Source organism: Chiloscyllium plagiosum, unplaced genomic scaffold (assembly GCF_037043375.1).
Source record: "Chiloscyllium plagiosum isolate Xiang-an unplaced genomic scaffold, Cpla_swu_hap1 HiC_scaffold_12, whole genome shotgun sequence".
Lineage (NCBI taxonomy): Eukaryota > Metazoa > Chordata > Chondrichthyes > Orectolobiformes > Hemiscylliidae > Chiloscyllium > Chiloscyllium plagiosum.
Window position 1 is genome coordinate 90,486,168 of NW_028270150.1, and position 23,167 is coordinate 90,509,334.

General features: G+C 42.0%; 1 protein-coding gene across 1 annotated transcript in view; it reads right to left on the reverse strand.

The window, feature by feature from the left end:
- gtf2f2a (general transcription factor IIF, polypeptide 2a) overlaps positions 1-23,167 on the reverse strand; it is a 117,870-nt gene that overhangs the window by 87,955 nt on the left and 6,748 nt on the right. Inside the window, exons 2-3 of the mRNA XM_087993056.1 lie at positions 6,385-6,458; positions 6,255-6,273 (exon numbers count right to left, since the gene is read on the reverse strand). Of these exons, the coding sequence (XP_087849182.1) occupies positions 6,255-6,273; positions 6,385-6,458 (93 nt within the window). The remainder of the gene's footprint in view (positions 1-6,254; positions 6,274-6,384; positions 6,459-23,167) is intronic.

Consider the following 23,167-nt stretch of genomic DNA (forward strand, 5'->3'; position numbering starts at 1 on the left):
TACCTAAGACAAATTAAATCATTTGTCATACTGTTCAGGATTTACTCAAGCATTTCTCCCCAGCTCATTAATTTATGTTTGAATTTAATGCGTTGCATTGCACCATACGGATAAAAATATTGACAAACCAGCAAATACATTCTGAAGTTATCTTAAGATGATATAAAATCCAACAGTGTAATCAAATGCTCAGTGTTCTAGAAATATCAATCCAAATACCTTCTCCTGTACAATCATATAATCATTGAGCAAAGTAGCTTGCTCTGTTTTCTTTTCATAATTTCATTTGGAAAATACATAAATTTGTCTGCACGCATATTTTCCACATGTGAAATCCTGGCAATGTCCAGTGCCTTGATTCACCAAAATTCTGGCAATAGCTCTACCTTTCATTTAACTTCAAAAACTTCAAAGATGGTGCAAGAGCAAATACAGTGATGTTTTTAAAAATTTAATTCGGCTTAAACCCAGGATGTACTATAGGAAAATAATCCTTAAAAGATGTAAGGTTGAAGTCATGAACCACATCTGGAGAATGTACAGCAGATCAACCATACGGAGAGCTGAAGAGCTTTTGTTTTCACAAAGCAAATGGTTCAGATGTGGATGTTTTTAAAAAAAAATCATTCATGGGATGTGGACTTTCTTGGCTTTGGCAGCCATTGATTGCCCATCCCTGGTTATCCCACAAGATGATGGTGGTGGTGAATTGCCTTCATGAACTGCTGTCGTCCATTTGGTACAGGGACACCCACAATGCTGTTATGGAGAAATCTTCATAGTTTTGACCCAGAGTCATTGAAGGAACAGCAATGTATTTCAAAGTCAGGATGAGGAGTGGCTTGAAGAGGAACTTGCAGATGCTTGTGTTCACTTATATGTGCTTTCCTTGTCCTTCTAGGTGGTAGTGGTCATGGGTTTTAAAGATGCCATTTATGAAGCCTGAGTGAATTCTTGAATTTTGTAAATGGTACACACTGCTACCACCTCAGAAGAATATCATAATTTCGAATGATCTCCATTCTCACAGGTAAATCACTGCTCTGATTTTCAGAAACATATGCCACTGGATCCCTCAAGTCTTCATCTACATCTATATCATGACCAATCTTCAACTTCAAAACCAATTGTCCTCACTCTCTCTACATTCCTGGATATCTTTAATATCTAGTAGTTTAGTGGACAATTTTCAAACCTATTCTGCATTTCAAAATCAGACCAACACAGTTGAAGTCAAGCCTCGTGTCCTGAAATATTAGAGTTGCTGGAGATGGCTAAAATAAAACAGACTTAGTTTTTCTTCTCCATACTCTTCAAGCAAGAGAATTAATAATTTCTTACATTTTGCTCATACACATTTTAAATCCTACAACAAATCCCAAAATAATTGCACATTCCAGATGTATGAAACGATGCAACTATCAGACAGAATTCCCTTAATACTTATGAAAATGTTAATGCAATAGGCAATTAAAACGTACAAATGATCAGCAAAATAAAACTGGAGAGCTCTTCTGCTGACTAAAGGACTGGCTTCAAGAGAGGCTCCACCAGATTCTTAAAATTTGCACATTAACAGTGCTACAAAACATGAAAGTGGTATGACTGGACTACTTAGGCTGCTAATAGACATAAAATGGCCTTCCTAATTTTGACTATTTGTTCCTCATTTTGAGAGTTTGGGCTAAAAGTTTAGAATCCAATATTATACAACATATCAGACGAGCAGGAAATATGTTTTCTTCTACTATTAAGGGCTTTACTTTTTCCCTTCTGTATTTCGCTCAGGGCAATCCATCCTCTTCTGACAAGAGAGGACGCACAGGCAACAGTTCAGGTTTCAACATAAAGTACTTCTTTAGATTTAGTACCACTCAGAGCTTCACCTGACCAATGGCAAATAACCTTTACAGGGAGATTTGGCTGCAATAAAATATCCTAATGTGCTTTGTAGGAAAAGTGTACCACTACGAGGAGATATTAGGACATGATAAAAGTTTGGTCATAGATGTAGGTTTTAAGGCAATACAGATGGGGAAACACAGGGAGGGAACTGAGAGCTTAGACAGTGGACATCACTTGCACCAATGGAGGAATGAAGAGCCGGAGGCACACGAAAGACAGAATTGGAGGAGACCATGGAAGGTTGTAGGCTGAGAAAGATAGGGTGAACTGTAACTGAGTATGCTGACTATGGAAACAGACCACAAGATACCAGGTAATTCTTCTTTATTCTACAAGGGAGAATAAACATACAAACCTACCAGCTGAAAACCAGTTTGACTTGCATAACATGGACAAATGAATAGGATTCATGAAATAAATATATATTCCTCCACTCAATCCAACACATAATATTTGACCATAAGAACTAGGAGCAATTCTACTCTGCAATTTAATACGATCATAGCTGATCTCATCTTGGGTCACTCCATTTTCCTGCCTGCTAAGCATAACCCTTCAACACGTTACTAATTGAAAACCTATATCTTCATTAAATCTATTCAATGCCCCAGCATCCATCCCACTTTGGGTAGCGAATTCCACAGACTGATGACCTTTTGGGAGAAGTAATCTCTCATCTTGGTTTTAAACTTGTTACCCCCAACTCTAAAACAATGACTGCTCATTCTAGATTGCCTCACAAAAGGAAACCCCTCTCTAAGTCTATTGAGCATCTTATACACTTCAATTCAATCTCCTCTCATCCTTCTTAACTCTCAACAGTATAGGCCTAAACTGCTCAATCTTAATTCAGGAGACAAACCCCTCATCTCTGGAATCAATCTAGCAAACCGCCTCTGAGCTGCCTCCAATGCAACTACATCCCTCAAGTAAGAGGGCCAGAATTGTACGCACTACTCCAGGTGTGGTCTCACTAACACGGTGGACAGTTGCAGCAACACTTTCCTACTTTTAAATTCTATTTCTTTAGCAAGAAATGTCAAAACGTCAGATCAGCCACAACCTCACTGAATGGCACAGCAGACTCAATGGGCTGAATTACCTACTTCTGCTCCTATGCCTTAAGGATGAGAATTTTAAATTTTAAGTTTTCCAGCCAATGTAGATTAGTGAATGCAGGAGTAAGGTGATCAGGACTTGTTGCAGGCAGTGCTTTGGAAGATCGAGAGTTTGTATAATTCTGTAAGGGAAGCCTCTGCCCACCAAGTTACCATTAGCGGTTTCTAGCCATAAACAGCACCTGCCCTCCTCTGCAAAGGTCTCACACCTGACAGACCAAGCTGAGGCCTACACTGCAACTTCCGCAAAGGTGTCTTGAGACCATCCCTGTACTGTCCAAAGACAGAAGCAGTAGACGGCTATCTCACACGTGAGATCAAACAGGCACCCATCATTAGCGCGTAGACTCAGGTGCAGGCAAATTGAACAGATTGATTCAAGGCAACAGCCTTTGGGTGATTAAATGTTTGCACTGACAACTGTTTAGTGAAAACTACAGATTTCATATCTCATGATGTCTATGCAAGACAATTTGTCTGTTCTGAACTGATGGATACCTTTTGCATAAAATTATCTATTCGTCACCCTTTGTCTTAACTCTACATATTGTTAAAAGGTACCAAGTTGTAAATACAGCACAAACAAAAACAAGTTAATTCTTAGATTGTCTAACAAGTCCCTGGTCTGGCAATCCCACTGTTCCTTCGCCATTTGTTCATGTATACATCAGAGGAGGCTCTGCTCCAATTACTCTTTACTCACTGTGGCCTGTGTTTTGGTCTTCACTCAATAAGTGTCATGAAATTAGACAACAAAATAAAAAATCTCTTCTCACCATTCACAGGCAGGCACTAAAAGGACCTGTTTGAGTTTAATTTTAAAAGAAAAGCTGCAACACAATTTCATTTCTCCAGTCGACAAACTGCACTGATTTGGAGAATTGGTGTTCAGAGAAGTACTGTGATAACTGATCATTGACTGGAAATTGAACTGGACTAATCATACAAGTATTAGATTAGAGTGGTGCTGGAAAAGCTCTACGCTACTTTCTCCCCACCCCCACCCCCCCTCTCATTTATCTCTCCACTCTGCAGGCACCCTGCCTCTATTCCTGATGAAGGGCTTTTGCTCGAAATGTCGATTTTCCTGCTCCTCGGATGCTGCCTGACCTGCTGTGTATTTCCATTCTAATCTAGACTCTGCTTTCCAGCATCAGCAGTCCTTGTTTTTACCTAATCATACAAGTACTGCGACTACAAGGGCGGGTCAGAGGCTAGGAACCTTTCAGCAGGTAACTCACCTCTGACTCCCCAAAGCCTGCCCATCATCTGCAAGACCAGAAGTCCGGAGTGTAATGCATGACTCCCTACTTGCCTGAATGCAGCACAGTTCCAACATCGCCCATGAAATTTGATACCTCCCAGGACAAAGCAGCCGCTTGATTGGCACATTCAGAAATATTCATGATCTTCACCACCAAAGCTCAGGAGCAAAACCACCTCCAAGTTCTCCTCCTTTCAGTGTTGCTGGATCAATATCCTAGAATTCTGCCTCCAACAGCATTGCGGGTCTACCTATGTGCATGTTCCACATAGGTTTCAAGGAGGCAGCTCAAGGGAAATTATGGATCGACAATAAACCCTGGCTCAGCTGCATCCCATGACTGAATAATAAAAAACAGTAATATTAACTATCTACAAGATGCACTGCAGAAATTCACCAGATCTGCTTAGACAGTATCTTTCAAATCCACAGCTCCTTCCATTTCGAAGAACAGGCCATGGTGTGGAGATGCCAGTGTTGGACTGGGGTGGACAAAGTCAGATGTTACAACTTCACCTGACAAAGCAGGAGTGCTCCAAAAGCTCAAGATGTTAAATAAACCTGTTGGACTATAATCTGGTGTTGTGTAAACTCTGACGTAGAAGAACAAGGGCAGCAGATACATGGGAACATACCTGCAGGTTCCCCTTCCAGACACTCACTATCCTGACATGGATATATAATCGCTATTCCTTCAGTGTCACTGGGTCAAAATCCTGCAATTGCCTCCCTAAAGGCATTTGGTGCACCCACAGCAAATGGACTGCAATGGTTCAAGAAGGTACTTCATCACCAGCAACTAGGGAATGGACAATTAATGCTGGCTTAGTAAGCGAGTGAATTAAAAAAATCTGTATACATAATGAATTAGCCTCAAAATGAGCATTTTTATAATATTCACAATAAGGCAATCTTCAACATTAGTGGTGACAGAAGAGCACAGATTATTAAATGAAATGTACAGCACAAAGTGAAGCCATTTGTGATGTTTATGCTCCACTCTCATTCCATTTACCACTTTTCACCATATAAGCATTATTTTTACTCATATTTACTCATCTAGCTTTATTCTGAAAACATAAGCTATTAACCTCAAACACTTCCTGTGGTATTCAGTTCAACATTCTAACCACTCTTCAAGTTCAAGATATTTCTGATTTCCCCAGTAATACCTTTAGTTACTATTTTGTATTTATATCCCACAGTTTCAGACACTCCCAGAAGTGTTAAACATCCTTTTCACATCTACCCTGTCCAACTCAAATCGTTCTGAAGACTTTAATGAGGCCAAGTAGAAGTCTTGTTGTTGAAAGAAAAAAACCCAGTTGGTTTAATCTGTGAAGGAAATCTTTTCAATCCCACTGTAGGAACTAACTACACTTTAATGCATGAAGCAAATTCTACATTTAGCTTTATGTTTCATTTCTGCAAATAAAACTGCCTGAAACAACTTTTTTCTAAAACGTTCAGTAATTATTAAGAAACAATCTCCTCTCAAGATCTGACATTTAGATATTAATGCAGAAGTCTACCATTAATATTTCCAATCATTCACGATAATCACAATGAGTCATAATGACGCTCATTTGTACCAGAAACATTTAATCGTGCTATCTACAGTATATACTAGCAGATACTCAGCCCATAGCGTTACTCATGGCAAGTTAGATGTCATGCGTTGTGAAAGGGTAGAGGCATAATATGCAAAGAACAATATTCTACAACTCAAGTTTTAAGGCCATAAAATTTTAGTAGTTGTTCAACAAACACTAAATAAGCTCATCCTTAAATTTAAGTGCTATTCAGGCTGCACAGGAGAACCCTGGGTTTATCCATTATGCCACTCCACCAAGTGTTTGAGATAGAATCTGTACTGTTTTTAAACAGTACACAAATCTGGGGGTGACACACAGGAGATAGATGCCCAAAATCCTTTTAATAGCATTTCCTTCCTTGCATTCTCTTACCTCAGTTTTTCCTTGATTCCTGTTAAATAGAGAGAGGAAGCAGATTAGTTTCATGCTTACCACTTCATCATTTAAAAACACATCTATCAATCTTGGACAGCTACACTGCAACACAATAAAGATCACTTACTTGGCTATCCTTATTTTTCCGACTTCACCTCTTCCTGTTGCTTTAGCCCATTGCTGAGAAAGGTATTTAGGAACCTACAAACATGTGTAATACAAACAGACATTAACTATAAGTGTTAAAAGCAAAAATAAAACACAGCATGCTTATGTATTAGCCAGCATTATCATTTTTGTTAATTTTCCTCTGAGGAAGGAGAACTCAAAGTGGGGAATTAGAATCAGTTGCAGACCCCAGGGAGGTGAAAAAGTGAACAATAGGAAGAGTGGGAAAGCTGTTGAGCACAAAAGTGAATGTGAGCGCCCATACTGAGGGAGTCAAACTTCAAAAACTGATCACACATTGCGTATGGAGCTATTTCGGATTGCAAAGAGGAGGAATTTTAAAAAATTTTTTGTTTTGAATGACTCGATGAACATGTAATATATCCCAGTGATTCTTTGTGCAGAGATCCATTTTAAGATGTCCAAAAAAAATCGACGTCTGACATCTATACACAGCATATTATAGATTTTTCTGGATTATAACGTCTGTCCACTATTTATCCTAACTATCATAAGAATTTTCTGCCACAAAAAGGGACTAAGGCCAAAATATTGAATGTTTTCAAGAAGGAGTTAGGTATGGTTCTCAGGGCTAAAGGGATCAAGGAGTACAGGGAGAAAGTGGGAACAGAACATGGAGTTGGATGATCAGCCATGATCATATTAAATAGCAGAGGGTTGAATGGACTATTTCTGCTCCTATGCTCTATCTTTCTTAGACACATAGCAGCATGTGTGAATAATAATGTATATGCATCTTTTTCACATTAAAAATAAATAATGTTTTACATTCTTTCCACGCAGATACAGGGGTGTGGCAGTGAAAGGTGATTGGACATTTGTGAAAGGAATGACCAAAGTTTCCACTAAAAAATGAGACAAGTCCAAGTGTTTTTTTATTTGGGTCCTAGAAAATAATTAGTTTTTCCTCTAACAACCGCAGTTGCATAAAAACATATTATGTAAACAAGAATGACAATGCCCTCTACTCCCATTTGTTTGTCCCCCTGAATTAGACAAAGAAAAAAATAAGTTGCATCTTTCATGCGAACTCAAGAAACTTGAGTTGGGGTGGGGGAGTCCAGAACTAGAGGGCATAGGTTTAGGGTGAGAGGGGAAAGATATAAAAGAAACCTAAGGGCAACTTTTTCCACACAGAGGGTGGTGCGTGTATGGAATGAGCTGCCAGAGGAAGTGGTGGAGGCTGGTACAATTGCAACATTTAAAAGGGATCTGATGGGTACATGAATAGGAAGGATTTGGAGGGATTTGGGCCAAGTGCATCTTTCAACACAAGAAACTTAAAATTCATCACTTGGTTTTTCAAATTATTTCATTGAAGCAAAACATTACAGAGGTCAAAACATAATACAACTTCCCCATTATCAAAATTATTTTGGGAATTTGAGTTCTTAAAATTGAACAGAGCCATCTTCTGCCCCCTTGTGTGATTAAAATTAAACTATTGAATCAATGTGGAAATTTAGTTGGGTAGAAAAACATGGAAATTAAATTTCAATCATCTGGAAAGTACTCAAAAAGTACTCTGAGCAATTTGATTAGTTTACTTTCCTGATTTCATTTTGTGATTACTGTGTCGGAATTACATGTCTTCTGAACAGACTGATTTTTATTCCTGCTCTAACTGGTTGATTGGAAGAGTGTATATCTGATATGAATACAAAAATTCGAAGTTGAAGTGTGATTCAGAAATGTGAAAGGAGGATATCAAGTGTGACTGGTGAGAGCGTGCACAGCAACAATAATTATACCGTGCCTACCTGTACCCTCATCAAGACAGACCTCCTCCCCCGCCTACGCTGAACAGATTGTTTGCAACCATGGCATCCTGGTCAGAACTGAGCAAACCTCTAATCAAATTACCTGTCTCTTTCTCTTCTGCAATCCATCTGCCACTTCTTTCTAAAATGGGCTTTGGGGAGGGAATCTGCAATTGGATCAGACTGCTCTAACCAACATTTGTCAGTGCAGTCTCAATCAATGGGTGGGAATCAGATAGCTTCCCAGTCAGTTCTGGAGTCAGGCAGGACTGCCCTCTCTCTCCTGCCTTGTTTGTGTGCTGAATAGAGCCATTTGCCGAGTCCATCAGGAAGGATGCGAGCCTGAGAGGGGAGACTATTCCTGGCAGCAGGGGTCTGCAGGTTAAGGCCTCCCTGTACATGGATGATGTCGCCGTTTTCTGCTCAGATCCGCTGTCCGTGCACAGACTGACGTGTGTAGGTGACACAGTTCGAACGGGCCTCGGGGGCCAAGGTAAACCGAGGCAAGAGCGAGGCCATGCTCTTCGGGAACTAGGCTGACCAATCCTCGATCCCCTTCACCGTCGGGACCGACCACCTGAAGGTGCTGGGTATTTGGTTCGGGGAGGGCTGGGGCATGCGCCAAGTCTTGGGAGGAGCGTATCAGCAAAGTGAGGCAGAAATTGGGCAGATGGAAGCTACGGTCGCTCTCCATTGCGGGAAAAAACCTGGTCATCAGGTGTGAGGCACTGTCATTGCTGTTATACGTGGCACAGGTCTGGCCCATTCCCAGATCCTGTGCCGCTGCAGTCACCCGGGCCATCTTCCAGTTTATATGGAGATCAAAGATGGACTGGGTCTGAAGAGACTCGATGTATAAAGATCTGGGCAACGGGGGAAAAAATACACCCAATGTCACCCTCACCCTGATGGCCACCTTTGTGTGTGGCTGCATCAAGCTGTGTGTGGATCCCTGGTACGCAAACACCAAGTGTCACTACGTACTGAGGTTCTACCTGACCCCGGTGTTGCGAAGGATGGGCCTGGCCTCGCTGCTGCGGAACGCTCCGAGTAGTTGGACCGTTCCGTATCACCTGCCCTTCGTGGAGAAATTTATGAAGAAAAACACCTTTGACCACAAGTCCATCAGGAAGTGGTCAGCACATAGTGTCCTTGAGACCCTTCGGGAAAAGGAGAGGGCGGATCCTATCGAGTGGTTCCCTGAGCAGACTGTCAAAGCCATTTGGCAGAATGCCTCATCGCCAGAACTTTCCAACAAGCACCAAGACATGGCTTGGCTGGTGGCGAGAAGGGCTCTGCCTGTGAGATCCTTATGCACGCCTGGACTCTCAGCCGCACCGCACGCTGCCCTCGAAGCAGCTGCGGGGGGGACGAGACTGTCACACATCTCCTTCTGGAATGTGCCTACGCAGAAGAAGTCTGGAGAGGAATGCAGTGGTGTTTGTCGAGGTTCGTCCCGAGCAGCGCCGTGACGCAGGACTCCGTGCTCTACGCCTGTTCCCCGGGACGCACACGGAGACGAACATCAACTGTGCCTGGAGGATCATCAACTTGGTGAAGGACGCTCTCTGGGCGGTCCGAAACCTGTTGATCTTCCAGTTGAAGGAGTTGACCCCGACTGAGTGTTGCAGACTGGCATATTCCAAGGTCCAGGACTACGTGTTGAGGGACGCGCTGAAGCTTGGGGCAGCTGCCGCCAAGGTGCGGTGGGGAAAGACCACGTGTAACATCTGCCTGCCTAAGAAGAACAGGGGACCCACGCAGTCATTGGGCTCTGCTGATGCCTCAGCTAAATATATGGACATGTGATTGATAAACGTACAGACCTGTATATACAGATGATAAATTCTGATCTCTGTATGCAAATGTTTACGTATGTATGGCATGACCAACTGTACAGACCATCAAATTATTTTATGAATAAAGTATTTTTTTTATTTCAAAAATCTGCCACTTCTTTTTCATTTTTTCCCTCCGGACTCAATAAGCTGCCAATGTTCTCCTTTCTGATTTTCATCCTCCAAAAATCACTCTCTGTAAAATAAAGTTGCCTACGTCCTTTTTAAGTCTTTCTCTTCTCACCTTAAAATATGCCACTTAGTTTTGAACATCTAGGGCTATTCACCTGGGCTAATCACCTTTTCTATGCCCCTCATTATTTTATAAATCTCTAGAAGGTCACCCCTCAACCTTCGACACTCCAGGGGAAAAAGATTGGCAGCCTATGGGCGGCACGGTGGCTCAGTGGTTAGCACTGCTGCCTCACAGTGCCAGGGACCCGAGTTCAATTCCCGCCTCGGGCAACTGTCTGCGTGGAGTTTGCACATTCTCTCTGTGTCTGCGTGGGTTTCCTCCCACATTCCAAAGATGTGCAGGATAGGTGAATTGGCCATGCTATTTTGCCTGTAGAGTTAGGTGCATTAGTCAGGGGTGAATGTGGGAGAATGGGTCTGGGTGGGTTGCTCTTCGGAGGGTTGGTGTGGACTTGTCGGGCCGAAGGGCCTGTTTCCACACTGTGGGGAATCTAATCTAATCTATACTTATAACTGAAACCCTCCATTCCCAGCAATATCCTAGTAAATCTTTTCTGAAACCTCTCCAATTTAATATCCTTTCTATAGCAGGGTGACCAGAACTGCGCGCTCACAACTGTACTCCAGAGGAGGCCACACCCATGACCCATACAACCACAACATGACATCCCAACTCCTATACTGAAAAGGTCTGAACAATAAAGGCAAGCTTGCTAAGTGCCGCCTTAACCAGTCTGTCTACCTGCAACACAAATTTTAACTTGAATCCCGAGGTCTCTCTGTTCTACAACACTACCCAAGGCCAGACTTTTAATTATGTAAGGAGAAAGTGAGGTCTGCAGATGCTGGAGATCGGAGCTGAAAATGTGTTGCTGGAAAAGCGCAGCAGGTCAGGCAGCATCCAGGGAACAGGAGAATCGATGTTTCGGGCATAAGCCCTTCTTCAGCCCTTCCTGAAGAAGGGCTTATGCCCGAAACGTCGATTCTCCTGTTCCCTGGATGCTGCCTGACCTGCTGCGCTTTTCCAGCAACACATTTTCAGCTTTTAATTGTGTAAGTCCTGCTCTTGTTTTACCATAGAGTCAGAGAGATGTACAGCATGGAAACAGACCCTTCGGTCCAACCCGTCCATGCTGACCAGATATCCTAACCCAATCTAGTCCCACCTGCCAGCACCCGGCCCATATCCCTCCAAACCCTTCCTATTCACTTACCCATCCAAATGCCTCTTAAATGTTGCAATTGTACCAGCTTCCACATCCTCTGGCAGCTCATTCCATACACGTACCACCCTCTGTCGCCCGTAGGTCTCTTTGATATATTTCCCCTCTCACCCTAAACCTATGCCCTCTAGTTCTGGACCCCAGGGAAAAGACTTTGCCTACTTATCCTATCCATGCCCCTCATAATTTTGTAAACCTCCATAAGGTCACCCCTCAGCCTCCAACGCTCCAGGGAAAACAGCCCCAGCCCGTTCAGCCTCTCCTTATAGCTCAAATCCTCCAACCCTGGCAACATCATTGTAAATCTTTTCTGAACCCCTTCAAGTTTCACAACATCTTTTTGATAGGAAGGAGACCAGAATTGCACGCAATATTCCAACAGTGGCCTAACCAATGTCCTGTACAGCTGCAACATGACCTCCCAACTCCTGTACTCAATACCAATAAAGGAAAGCATACCAAACACCTTCTTCACTATCCTATCTACCTGCAACTCCACTTTCAAGGAGCTATGAGCTATGCACTACAAAGGTCTCTGTTCAGCAACACTCCCTAGGACCTTACCATTAAGTGTATAAGCTCTGCTAAGATTTGCTTTCCCAAAATGCAGCACCTCGCATTTATCTGAATTTAACTCCACCTGCCACTTCTCAGCCCATTGGTCCATCTGGTCAAGATCCTGTTGTAATCCGAGGTAACCCTCTTCGCTGTCCACTACACCTCCAATTTTGGTGTCATGTGCAAACTTACTAACTGTACCTCTGATGCTGGCATTCAAAATGCAATACCTCGCATTTATTCAAATGAAACTCCATCTGCCACTCCTCAGCCCACTGACTCAGTTGATCCAAGATCTCTTTGTAATTTTAGAAAACTTTCTTCACTGTCCACTACATCACCAATTTTGGTGCCATCCTCAAACTTACTAACCATGACTCTTATAATCTCAACACAGTTACCACCTTTCTTAAACAGTTAAACTGATACCAATACAGCAATGGACAAGATAAAAAGGTAAATTTAAATCTTCCCAATTAGTCAAGCACTCAAATTGAAGAGACTTAGAGTTATCTGAAACTCTTTCCCCAGGGTTTCCTCCAGAAAATTCAACTGGGTTATCATCTAGGACAGCATTAATGTCACACCAAGTTCCACTTTCTAATACACACCAAGTTCACTCTCTAGTATACCTAGCTTTGCTCATCTACATTGGCTACTGACCATAATGCTTTAGATGTCAAATTCTCATTTTTCAAATCTTCCTTTGGTTTCCCTGGGTCTAGACTCCTCCATGTCTATTACCCATGTCATATCCTTCACTTCTCATGTTTGCTATGCACCCACTTCTCTCTTTTTCAGGCAGCAGTACTTTCAGAAATTTCTAAGTGTAGGAGTTAACGCATCATGTTGAAGTTGTACACGACATTGGTGAGGCCTCTTCTGGAAGACTGTGTCCAGTTCTGGTTGTCCTGCTCCAGGAAGGATATTATTAAGCTGGAGAATATTCAGAAAAGATTTACCAGCACATTGCTGGGAATGGACAGTGAGAGTTATAGGGAGAGGCTGGGGTTTTCTCACCAGACTATCGGAGGTGACCCTATAGAGGTTTATAAAATCATGAGGGGTACAGATGAGGTGAATGGCAGGTACCTTTTCCCTGGGAAGGGGGACTTCAAGACTAAGGGGCATATTTTTAAGATAAGAGGAGAAGGATTTAAAAAGCACAAGCTCAACGCTTTTTACACAGAGAGTAGTTCATATATGGAATGACATTCCAGAGGAAATGGTGGGTGCTGGTACAGTTACAATGTTTGGAAGGCATTTGGATAAGATACATGAATAAGAAATGTTTGCAGAGATATGGGCCAAGCACAGGCAGGTGGGACTAGTTTAGTTTGGGATTATGGTCAGCATGGGCTGGTTGGACCGAAGGGTCTGTTTCCATACTGTATGACTCTATGGTGCCGACATTGTAAAATGCCCATTGTGAGTCATTGCCCCTCACTCCTTTTAACATCTCCTCCTCAAACTTCCTACCTATTCACCTATTCAAGGTCTCTAAGGGATACCTTGAGATGTTTCCATTGTAAATGAAAGCTGTTATGGGCCATCCATAGCGCTACGCGCAGTAATTTGAGGAGTATGACACTATGTATCAAAAAACTGCATCAAATGGTGCAGCGCAAGATAATTCTGCTTGGAGACATTGGCAGCAGTCTCTGGGTTAGCAGTGAGTGGATTCTAAGTGTCCTGAAAGGTGTTGAAGGTAGCAGTTTACAGACAGTTGTAAAAGGTCAATTTAAAGGTAAAGTCACCATAGTCCCAGATGACCGTAGGTCTGCTCTCCCATTAGACAGAAATGAGTAGTGGTGGTTTAACCTCACTTCGGGCAAGGAGAGAGGTTGAGAAGCAGAGTTCTGCATGGTAAGCTCAGCCAATGCAGGAATTGAACCGTACACTGGTGGCATCACTGAATAACAAACCAGCCAGCCAAGCTAATCCACTCCACTCTAATGGTCCACTTACTTCAGCAATGAAAGGTTTTGTGATCAAGGATAGATAATTAGTACTTCTACCTGAATACAATGGTTAATGTGTTTCAAGTTCCCATGCAGAAAGAGATTGCCATTTCTGAGATCAAGTTATAGGCTCCTCTACAAATTAGTGAACAGCACAGGCTGTCAGAAGACAATGATCAGACAAGAGAAATGGCTGCTCACAACTTATTGGAGACATATCCTGTAGCTAGGGGTTCTGAAACATTTGTCAAGTAATGACCAGTGAGAAGAATCATTAGACAGGCTTTATTGCTTGTGATGGATATTAAAAGAAGCTCAAAAATGAAAGTGCCTTCACTTTCTACTTAGACGAGTCAAGGTAGCACAATGGAAACTGGGAATAAATGAGCACTGTTTGTAATAAGAACTAATGATTCGAATATGTGATTCATATAAAAGGGAATGCTCCTTGCTGTAGTTTAAAAGCTGTCTACAAAAAGAAGTGTTTGATCAAGTTTTTTTTAAACTCAGTTATCGCAAAAGTTTTAAAACATTAAATTTTGTGTCATTATTTCAGAAACTAATTTAACGTTGCAATTCCTTTAAACGTTATTTTTTTTAAAAACAGAGTTCATAACTAGATGTAAGACATCCAATTGTTGACAAATAATCTATCCTAACTGCTCGTCACTCACTTTAATCCTCCAAAGTTAGGCATCCACAGACCATTTAATTTAATGGACATATATTGTAACTGGAGTTAAACCTACAGTCTCCTGACTCACCTGTGAGCTTCTACATAATAGATCTGCTGGTACTTTAATAAATATTGTTAAACAGTTTGAAGGATATAATAGAGGAATGCAAGGTAAATTGACAGCAGGTCCAGATGGGGACACAGGCAAATAATAGGATAGGAAGAAATGCCAAAAGCAACAGGATTATTAAAAAGGTCCAGGCTAAAAAAAATTGAGCTTGTCTAACTGTTTAAAAAAAGGTAAGCACCCAGACCCTGCAGAGATGGAAAGTCATCAGTAACTGGCTAACGGGTAGGTAACCCAGAGGAGCTGGTGTAGGCCATTCAGCCCTTTGAGCCTGCTCAGCCATTATAGATCATGGCTCATCATTTACCCTGATGTCATATTCTTGTGCTCTCCTATATTTTTACCATTCTTTAGGTAACAAGAGATTTAGCAATCTCTGTTTCAAACTTAGTTAATGACTAAGCTTGTTGAGGTAGAGGATTCCAAATATTCACCATTGTCTGAGTGAAGACCTTCCTCCTCATCTCAATCCTAAACAGCTTGTTTTTTTATTCTAAGACTGTATCCCCAGGTTCTACACTAGCATTCCAGGAATCAATCTGGGAAACCACAACCAAACATCATTCCTTAGGCACAATACTCCAAGTGCAGGCCCATCAGTGTTCCATGTAAGTGAAGCAAGACTTCTTTGCTCCTGTACTGAAAACCTCTTGTAATACAGGCAAACATGCCAACACAGCCTTCTGAAGAGCTTGCTACACCTACATGTTAGCCTTCAGTGACTCAGAACCTGCAGATAACTAAATGTGCTTTGAACTTCAATGCTTAAGAGTTAGGCAGTTAAAACAATCAAACAATATCACAGCAGAAAGGACAACTAATATTGTTCCACGTCACAAAACATAATGTCATGATTTCAGCAAACCCTGCTACAAAACAAAAAGGAAACTCTAGCTTACTTTGACAGGGCAAAGGGCCACTTGAGAGAATGAAGTTGCTGTAGGTAGCCCCACATTCTGCACAAATCCATTGGGTCTCTGGCTAAAGCTCGATATGCCTCAACAATTTTTTAAACATAGCATGCAAAAAAATGTTTTCTACAGAAGGAGCTGAATAAGTTGGACTTTGGGCTTATTTGATGCAATCCTCTCTCCAAAAGTGGAGTGGGGTGGCAATAATGACCATGAAGAACTCAGTGGAGGTGCATGGATCAGAGCAAGTGGTTCACTGTCAGAACTGCCATCCTTCAGGTGAGAAGCTGAACTGAGGCATTTTGTTCCATTTGTTCACACTTTATGGGTGTCACCTCCATTCCCACCAATTTTCTCATTGGCTGTGCAGGCCTCAAAGGCCCAGGCTTGTCAGTGACTTACGGAATTGGAAGTCAATGCTGTGACACCAAGCATGGAATCCTGCTCTCACAGCCACACAGATTAGAAGGAGTACTGACATGGTTCATCCACTCCTAATTACCACCTTAATGGATCATTACAAGTCGTTTGATACAACTAAGTTACTGCTAGGCCGTTACAGAAAGCAGATAAGAACCAACTGAACGTTTTGGTTTCCTTTACCTAAGGAAAGACGTACTGGAGTCATCAGTGTGAGTCCAGAGTCACTGACAGACCAGATGAAGTTAGGGTGGCTGCTTTTCTTTCCTCAAGGACATTAGCAAACCAGATGGGTTCTCAACAACAATCCAGTAGTTTTATGATCCACATTATTAAGACTTACCTTTTAAGACCAGATTTATTTAATTAACTGAATTCACACACCTCAACTGTAGAATTTAAAGCGATGTCGTTAATCCAGGGATCTAGCCCAACAACATAACCACAACACTATCTAGGAAAATTTGGACCCAACCAGGACAACCAGTACCTCTCCGCCCCCATCCCTTCTCCAGCCTATCACCCTCACCTTAATCTCCTTCCACCTATCGCATTCCCAACGCCCCTCCCCCAAGTCCCTCCTCCCTACCTTTTATCTTAGCCTGCTTGGCACACCCTCCTCATTCCTGAAGGGCTTATGCCCGAAACGTCGATTCTCCTGTTCCTTTGATGCTGCCTGACCTGCTGCGCTTTTCCAGCAACACATTTTTCAGCACAACACTATCTTACCAATTAACCTTGTCTACATACAGTAGCATTTAATTTGGATCCAAACTGTATTATGTGGATTTCCATCTCCCTTATTAGCATTAAACAATCTGATGGCAAAACATCTAGTGCGGTCAGATAAGGATCTGAAATTTCTGCTTTCTTACACAAGATGTTTGCGAAACAACTACTGGAACACATTTCCAGCTGTGGCTGTTTTAAAGCAGCTACCGAATTGCAGTTTCAGATTTCCGTGTGGGGAAACACCTGGCCAGTTCTGATTATGCAATCGCTCGATTTCACCTCACTGGCATGGCAGAGGGTGCAGATTATTCGGGTTCCTGATTCTGAGGGTGAAGTCTGCGAACTGGATGAAAATTTAGGAGAAAAGTGGACTGGAAAACCCCATAATTATGTCAAACAAGCACCAAGGACAGATGTGACATCTTCAAAACAGGTCTAAACCAAAACAAAGGCAAGCTTCTGCGACAAAGCGGTAGTGGCCCTACCTCTCAACCAGGAGGCCTCAGTTCAGGTCCAACCTGTCCCAGAGGTAAATCATTACACCTCTAAACAGATTGATTAGAAAATATCGAAGAGAAACTAAAGGTATATATGTTACAATGGTTAACAGGACAAGGCACACCAAATACGACCGACAAGAAGTACACTAATACAAATGAGACTGGAGCAGGATTGCAAACTTAGGGAACTCAGAACAAAGACAAATATCTCACGCAAATTAGGAGGCAAAAACATCCACTTAAAAAGTGAAGAGTCAGAGATGTACAGCACAGAAACAGACCTCTTTGGTAGATTAGATCACAAGATATAGGAGCAGAAGTAGGCCATTCAGCCCATTGAGTCTGTACCGCTGTATAATGGCTGATCTGATAGTCCTCAACTGCACTTTCTTGCCTCATTCGTGTAACACACTATTCCCTTACTTACTGAAAATATATCTAACTCAGCCATGAATATACTTAATGAACCAGCCTCGACAGCCCTCAATGGTAAAGAATTCCACAGGTTCACAATCATCTGAGAACATAAATCCTCCACATGTCTTTTGTGGGTGTCCCCTTACTTTGAGATGATATCATCCTAGATACTCCCACAAGGGCAAGTAAACTTTCTGCATCAACCCTGTTCTCTAAGAATCTTGTATGCTTCAGTAAGGTCACCTCTCAATCTTCTATATTCCAACAAGTAGAGGTCCAACCTACTGAGTCACTCCTCATAAGACAGTCCCCCCAAGACTTAGATGAACCGAGTGAACCTTCTCTCGGCTGACTCCAGTAAATCTTTCCCTAGATTAAGGAAACCAAGACTTCTCACAATATTCTAAGCGTGGTCTAACTAGTTTATTATATAATTTTAAACAAGATCTCTCCACATTTACACTCCATTCCTTTTGGAATAAAGACTGACATTTCACTTGCCTTCCTTATTACCTGCTGAGTTTCTAATCCCTGCTGTGCTTTCTCCATTTAAATTATATTCAACTCCTCGATTCTTGCTATTCTCCAACGTGCATAACCTTACCGTTCCCCAATTCTATTTGCCAAGTTCTGCTCAATCCTATCCTATTTAAATCCCGTTTTTAGACTCTGTGCCATCCTCAACACTCGCCTTCCCAGCTATTTTTGGATCATCCACAAACTTGGCTTTGATACATTCACTTTCTTCATCCAAATCATGAATATATACTGCAAATAACTGTGGCTCCAGTATGGATCCCTTTGGCATACCACTAGTTACAGGTTGCCATCTTGACAATGCCTTCCTTAGCCAATCTTCTATTCTTGCCAATATGGTACATCCAAAATCATGAGCCAGGATCTTATTAAGTATCTTATCAAATGCCTTCTGAAAATTCAAATGTATTACATTCAATGTTCCCTCTTTATCTATCCTGCTTGTTACACAGAGTCATAGAGATGTACAGCATGGAAACAGACCCTTCGGTCCAACCTGTCCAGATATCCCAACCCAATCTAGTCCCACTTGCCAGCACTCAGCCCATATCCCTCCAAATCCTTCCTATTCATATACCCACCCAAATGCCTTTTAAATGTTGCAAATGTACCAGCCTCCACCACTTCCTTTCGCAGCTCATTCCATACATGTACCACCCTCTGCGTGAAAAAGTTGCCCCTTAGATCTCTTTTATATCTTTCCCCTCTCATCCTAAACCTATGCCCTCTAGTTCTGGATTCCCTGACACCAGGGAAAAGACTTTGCCTATTTACCCTATCCATGCCCCTCATAATTTTGTAAAGCTCTATAAGGTCACCCCTCAGCCTCCGTCACTCCAGGGAAAACAGCCCCAGCCTGTTCAGCCTCTCCCTATAGCTCAAATCCTCCAAAATTTGTCAGGCTTGATTTCCTTTCACAAAGCCAATGCTGACTCTGCTTAATGATATTATGGATTTCTAAATGCTCTGCCACTACACCCTTTATAATAGATAAATAACCTTTTCCCATTAACAGATGTTGTTAACTGGCCTATAGTTTGCTGATCTTTCAAAAAGTTTTGCCTTTTTAAATAAAGGTGTTACATTGGCAGTTTCCCAATCCTCTGGACTTTTCCAGAATCTAAGTATTCTTGGGAGATTTCTACCAGAGCACCCATTATCTCTGTAGCTAGTCCTTTTAATATCCTAGGACGCATCCCATCAGGTCCAGGGAACCAATTAGTTTTAGTCCCATTAGTTTTCCTGTACTTTCTCGCTAGTGATAGTTACTGCATTTATTTTCTCTCATGTCTTTGCCCCTTTAGATGTTTGCAATTATTTGTATCTTCTGTGAATTCACAGTAATATGAATACTGAATTCAACTTCATTGTCATTCCCTGATTCCCCATTATTTCCCTAGCCTTGTTCTCTGAGGGTCTTATGTTAACTTTCCACTCTCTTTTCCTTTTCACATATTTTTAAAAAAACCTCTTGCTATCTACCCTGATATTACTTTCAAGTGCATTTACTCCGAAAGCTAGTGGTTCCAAAAAAAACCTGTTGGACTATAACCTGGTGATGTGTGATTTTTAATTTTGTACACCCTAGACCTACACCGGCTCCTCCAAATCATTACTCTGACCACCTTTTGTTAGTTTTTAAAAACTTTCTGGTCCTCTGGCTCACCCTAATCTTTGACTCAGTGCATTTTTTTCCTTTCAATTTGATTCTTTCCTTAACTTCTCTGGTTAGCCATAGTTGGCCTGTCTCCTTCCTAGAGTCCTCCTTTTTTACTGGGATATATCTTTGGTATGAGCCATGAGCCAGTTTCTTAAATGTCCGCCATTAATTGTCAAACACCTTTGCTGCTAATGTCCTTGCCCTGTCCACTCCAGCCAGGTCTGCCCTGATTCCTTTGTAATTACCCTTATTTAAGTTTAGCACAGTTGTTTCCAACTCTGAAAGGCTTTTCGAACTACATCAGAAGTTAAAGATGGTAATAACATCGGCAAAAGACAGTTTAGGAAAGATTCAAATAAACTCTCAGGCTATGGTAAGTTAAGTGACTATTTTAATTAAGTCTGCATTCTTGCCGATGGTATTCAGGTTTAAGTTATGGAATGAAGAGCAGACAAATGATAAACATTAATACAAATAAAGATGTTATTTGAAATTAAATTGGAAAGCTACAGGTCAAATGACCTTCGCCCAATGATGGAAAAATTGCACAGGTGCCTTGTCTGTATCTCCAATTGCTCCAATAAAATTAACAATTGCTCTTGGACTGCAAGGTCATTCTTCAAAAGAAGGTGGCAGTGGCTGTTGTGCTGCAGTGATAGTATCCCGACCTGAACCAGGAGACCTGGGTTCAAGTCCCACCTGCTCCAAAGGTGTGTCATAACGCCTCTAAACAGTCAATTAGGAAATTACCTCAAAAGGGAAAAAAGGGACAGACCAGAGGAAGGGAACTACACTAATAGGGGAACAGAGAGAATCATAGTGTCATACAGATGTACAGCATGGAAACAGATCCTTTGATCCAACTCATTCTTGTCGACCAAATATCCTAAATAGAGTCCCATTTGCCAGCACCCGGCCCATATCCCACTAAAGCCTTCTTATTTATATACCCATCCAGATGCCTTTTAAATGTTGCAATTGTAGCAGCCTCTACTACTTCCTGTGGCAGCTTATTCCATACATGTACCACCCTCTGCATGAAATAGTTGCCCCTCTGGTCCCTTTTAAATCTTTCCCCTCTCGCCCTAAACCCGTACCCTCTAGTTCTGGACTCCTCCACCCCAGGGAAAAGGCCTTGCCTATTTATCCTACCAATGTCTCTCATGATTTTGTGAACCTCTGTAAGATCACCCCTCAACCTCCAACACTCCAGGAAAAACCGCCCTAACTTATTCAGCCCCTCCCTATAGCTCAAATCCTCCATCCCTGGCAACATCCTTGTAAATCTTTTCTGAACCCTTTCAAGTTTCACAACATCTTTCCGATAGGAAGGAGACCAGAATCGCACGCAATATTTCAACAATGGCAGAACCAATGTCGTGTACAACCACAACACAACCTCCCAACTCCTGTACTCAATACTCTGACCAATAAAGGAAAGCATACCAAACACCATCTTCACTATCCTATCTACCTGCAACTCCACTTTCAAGGAGCTATGAACCTAACAGTTCAAGGTGTCCCTGATCGGAAAACTCCCCATGACCTTACAATTAAGTGGATAAGTTCTGCCCTGATTTGCCTTTCCAAAATACAGCACCTCACATTTATCTGAATTAAACTCCATCTGCCACTCCCCATAAGAAAGTTTTAGAAATTGTTGCCTGCAGATGTTGAGAGTTTCATTATTAATTCCAGTGCCTGGACCCATTGAGAAACTTTGTCAGGAGTTTGTAGGATTCATTAGCCTATTGTCAATGGCATTTGCACCACGCATAAAAGATACATACAATAGTGAGAGCTGGATTCTGTATCTATTCATAAAAAAACTCAGTTTTACAGATGGGTGAAGAATGTGACATTAAAGGTTTAAACATTACAAGATTAGACACAAGATGGATGTTACACAAGTTGTCAGATTTCAAACATTAACTCTTTTTCTCTGTCCACCGATACTCAGTATTTGCTATTTAAATCTTAAATGTTGGTGCTATTTGTGCTGTGCATGAACTCACCTAATCTCTTCAAAAGGGAACTGGACTGGTTCTCAAACAGGGGTAGGAAATTATATAAAATGGAAATGAGGTCCTCTTGTGGCTGAGTGATTGAATTCCTACCTCTGAGCCAGTAGCCTGGCTTCAAGTTCTACCTACTCCAGAGATGTATAATAAGATTTCTGAACAGGTTGATTAAAAAATATCCATAAAATTGAAGTGATTTAACAGTTAACACAAACCCAGCTAGTGTGGTCTGGCTTTGTTCATCTCAATCGGAAAGGAATTTTCCAGATCCCCGCCCAGGCTTTTATTTTTGAACGGAATTTTTCTAAGCCTCTTCCATAAGATGTGTTGGCTGCAGGGATGGGTGGAGTGAAGTAGGAATTGTCAAGTCATTCTGCCCCAGTCATTATGATTGTGGGGCAACCTTAACAAATCAGTTAAATGTCTCCTGAATAATTGGGATAATTTTGTTATAACAGAGGAAATTATGGAGCTATAGGATTATCATTCAAGTGAAGGATAAACACCACCACCAGACTGGGTTGGCCAAACACACCATTTCCATGTTCGATGTAATTCTCATCCACCCTATGCTGCCCCTCCTTCCTGCTGATATCCTCCACACCGATCTCTATTTTCCACAATTCCCACCAATTTGATACCGAGACACCCTTCCATCTCCAATCGCCCTGCCTCTCATCTTGTATTCACAACTCATACTTTTCTCCCCACTCATTCCCCTGCCATTCCTTCACTCTATTTCCTCCCACCACTGCCATTCCCAAATCCTTCAGTCTTGCATACCCTTGCCCATTTCCACCCAAACACCCTCACCCATCCCTCCCATTACCTAGTGACCCCTCATGCCTCATTACATCATTCCCAACTCCTCCCTCCTCCACACAACCTCTCCATCCCAATACACTTGTCTACACCGACCTCCCATTATCCTCCTCCCTTTACTTACATTACTCTCACTCAGTCGCCCCTTTCCCAATACCTGCACATCTTCTCAACATCCCCCAGTCTCCCTCATAACCTTCCAACACTTCATCCCCCATGGCCCTTCCCTGTAAATGTCAATCCACCATTTCCACCCTCTCTTACCACTCTTTCCCCAACCACCTCCCACCCCAATCTCTTCCCTCTTGTACACTCCCATTACCATCTTCCTCAGCCCCCACTCCTTTGAATGCCACTACCATT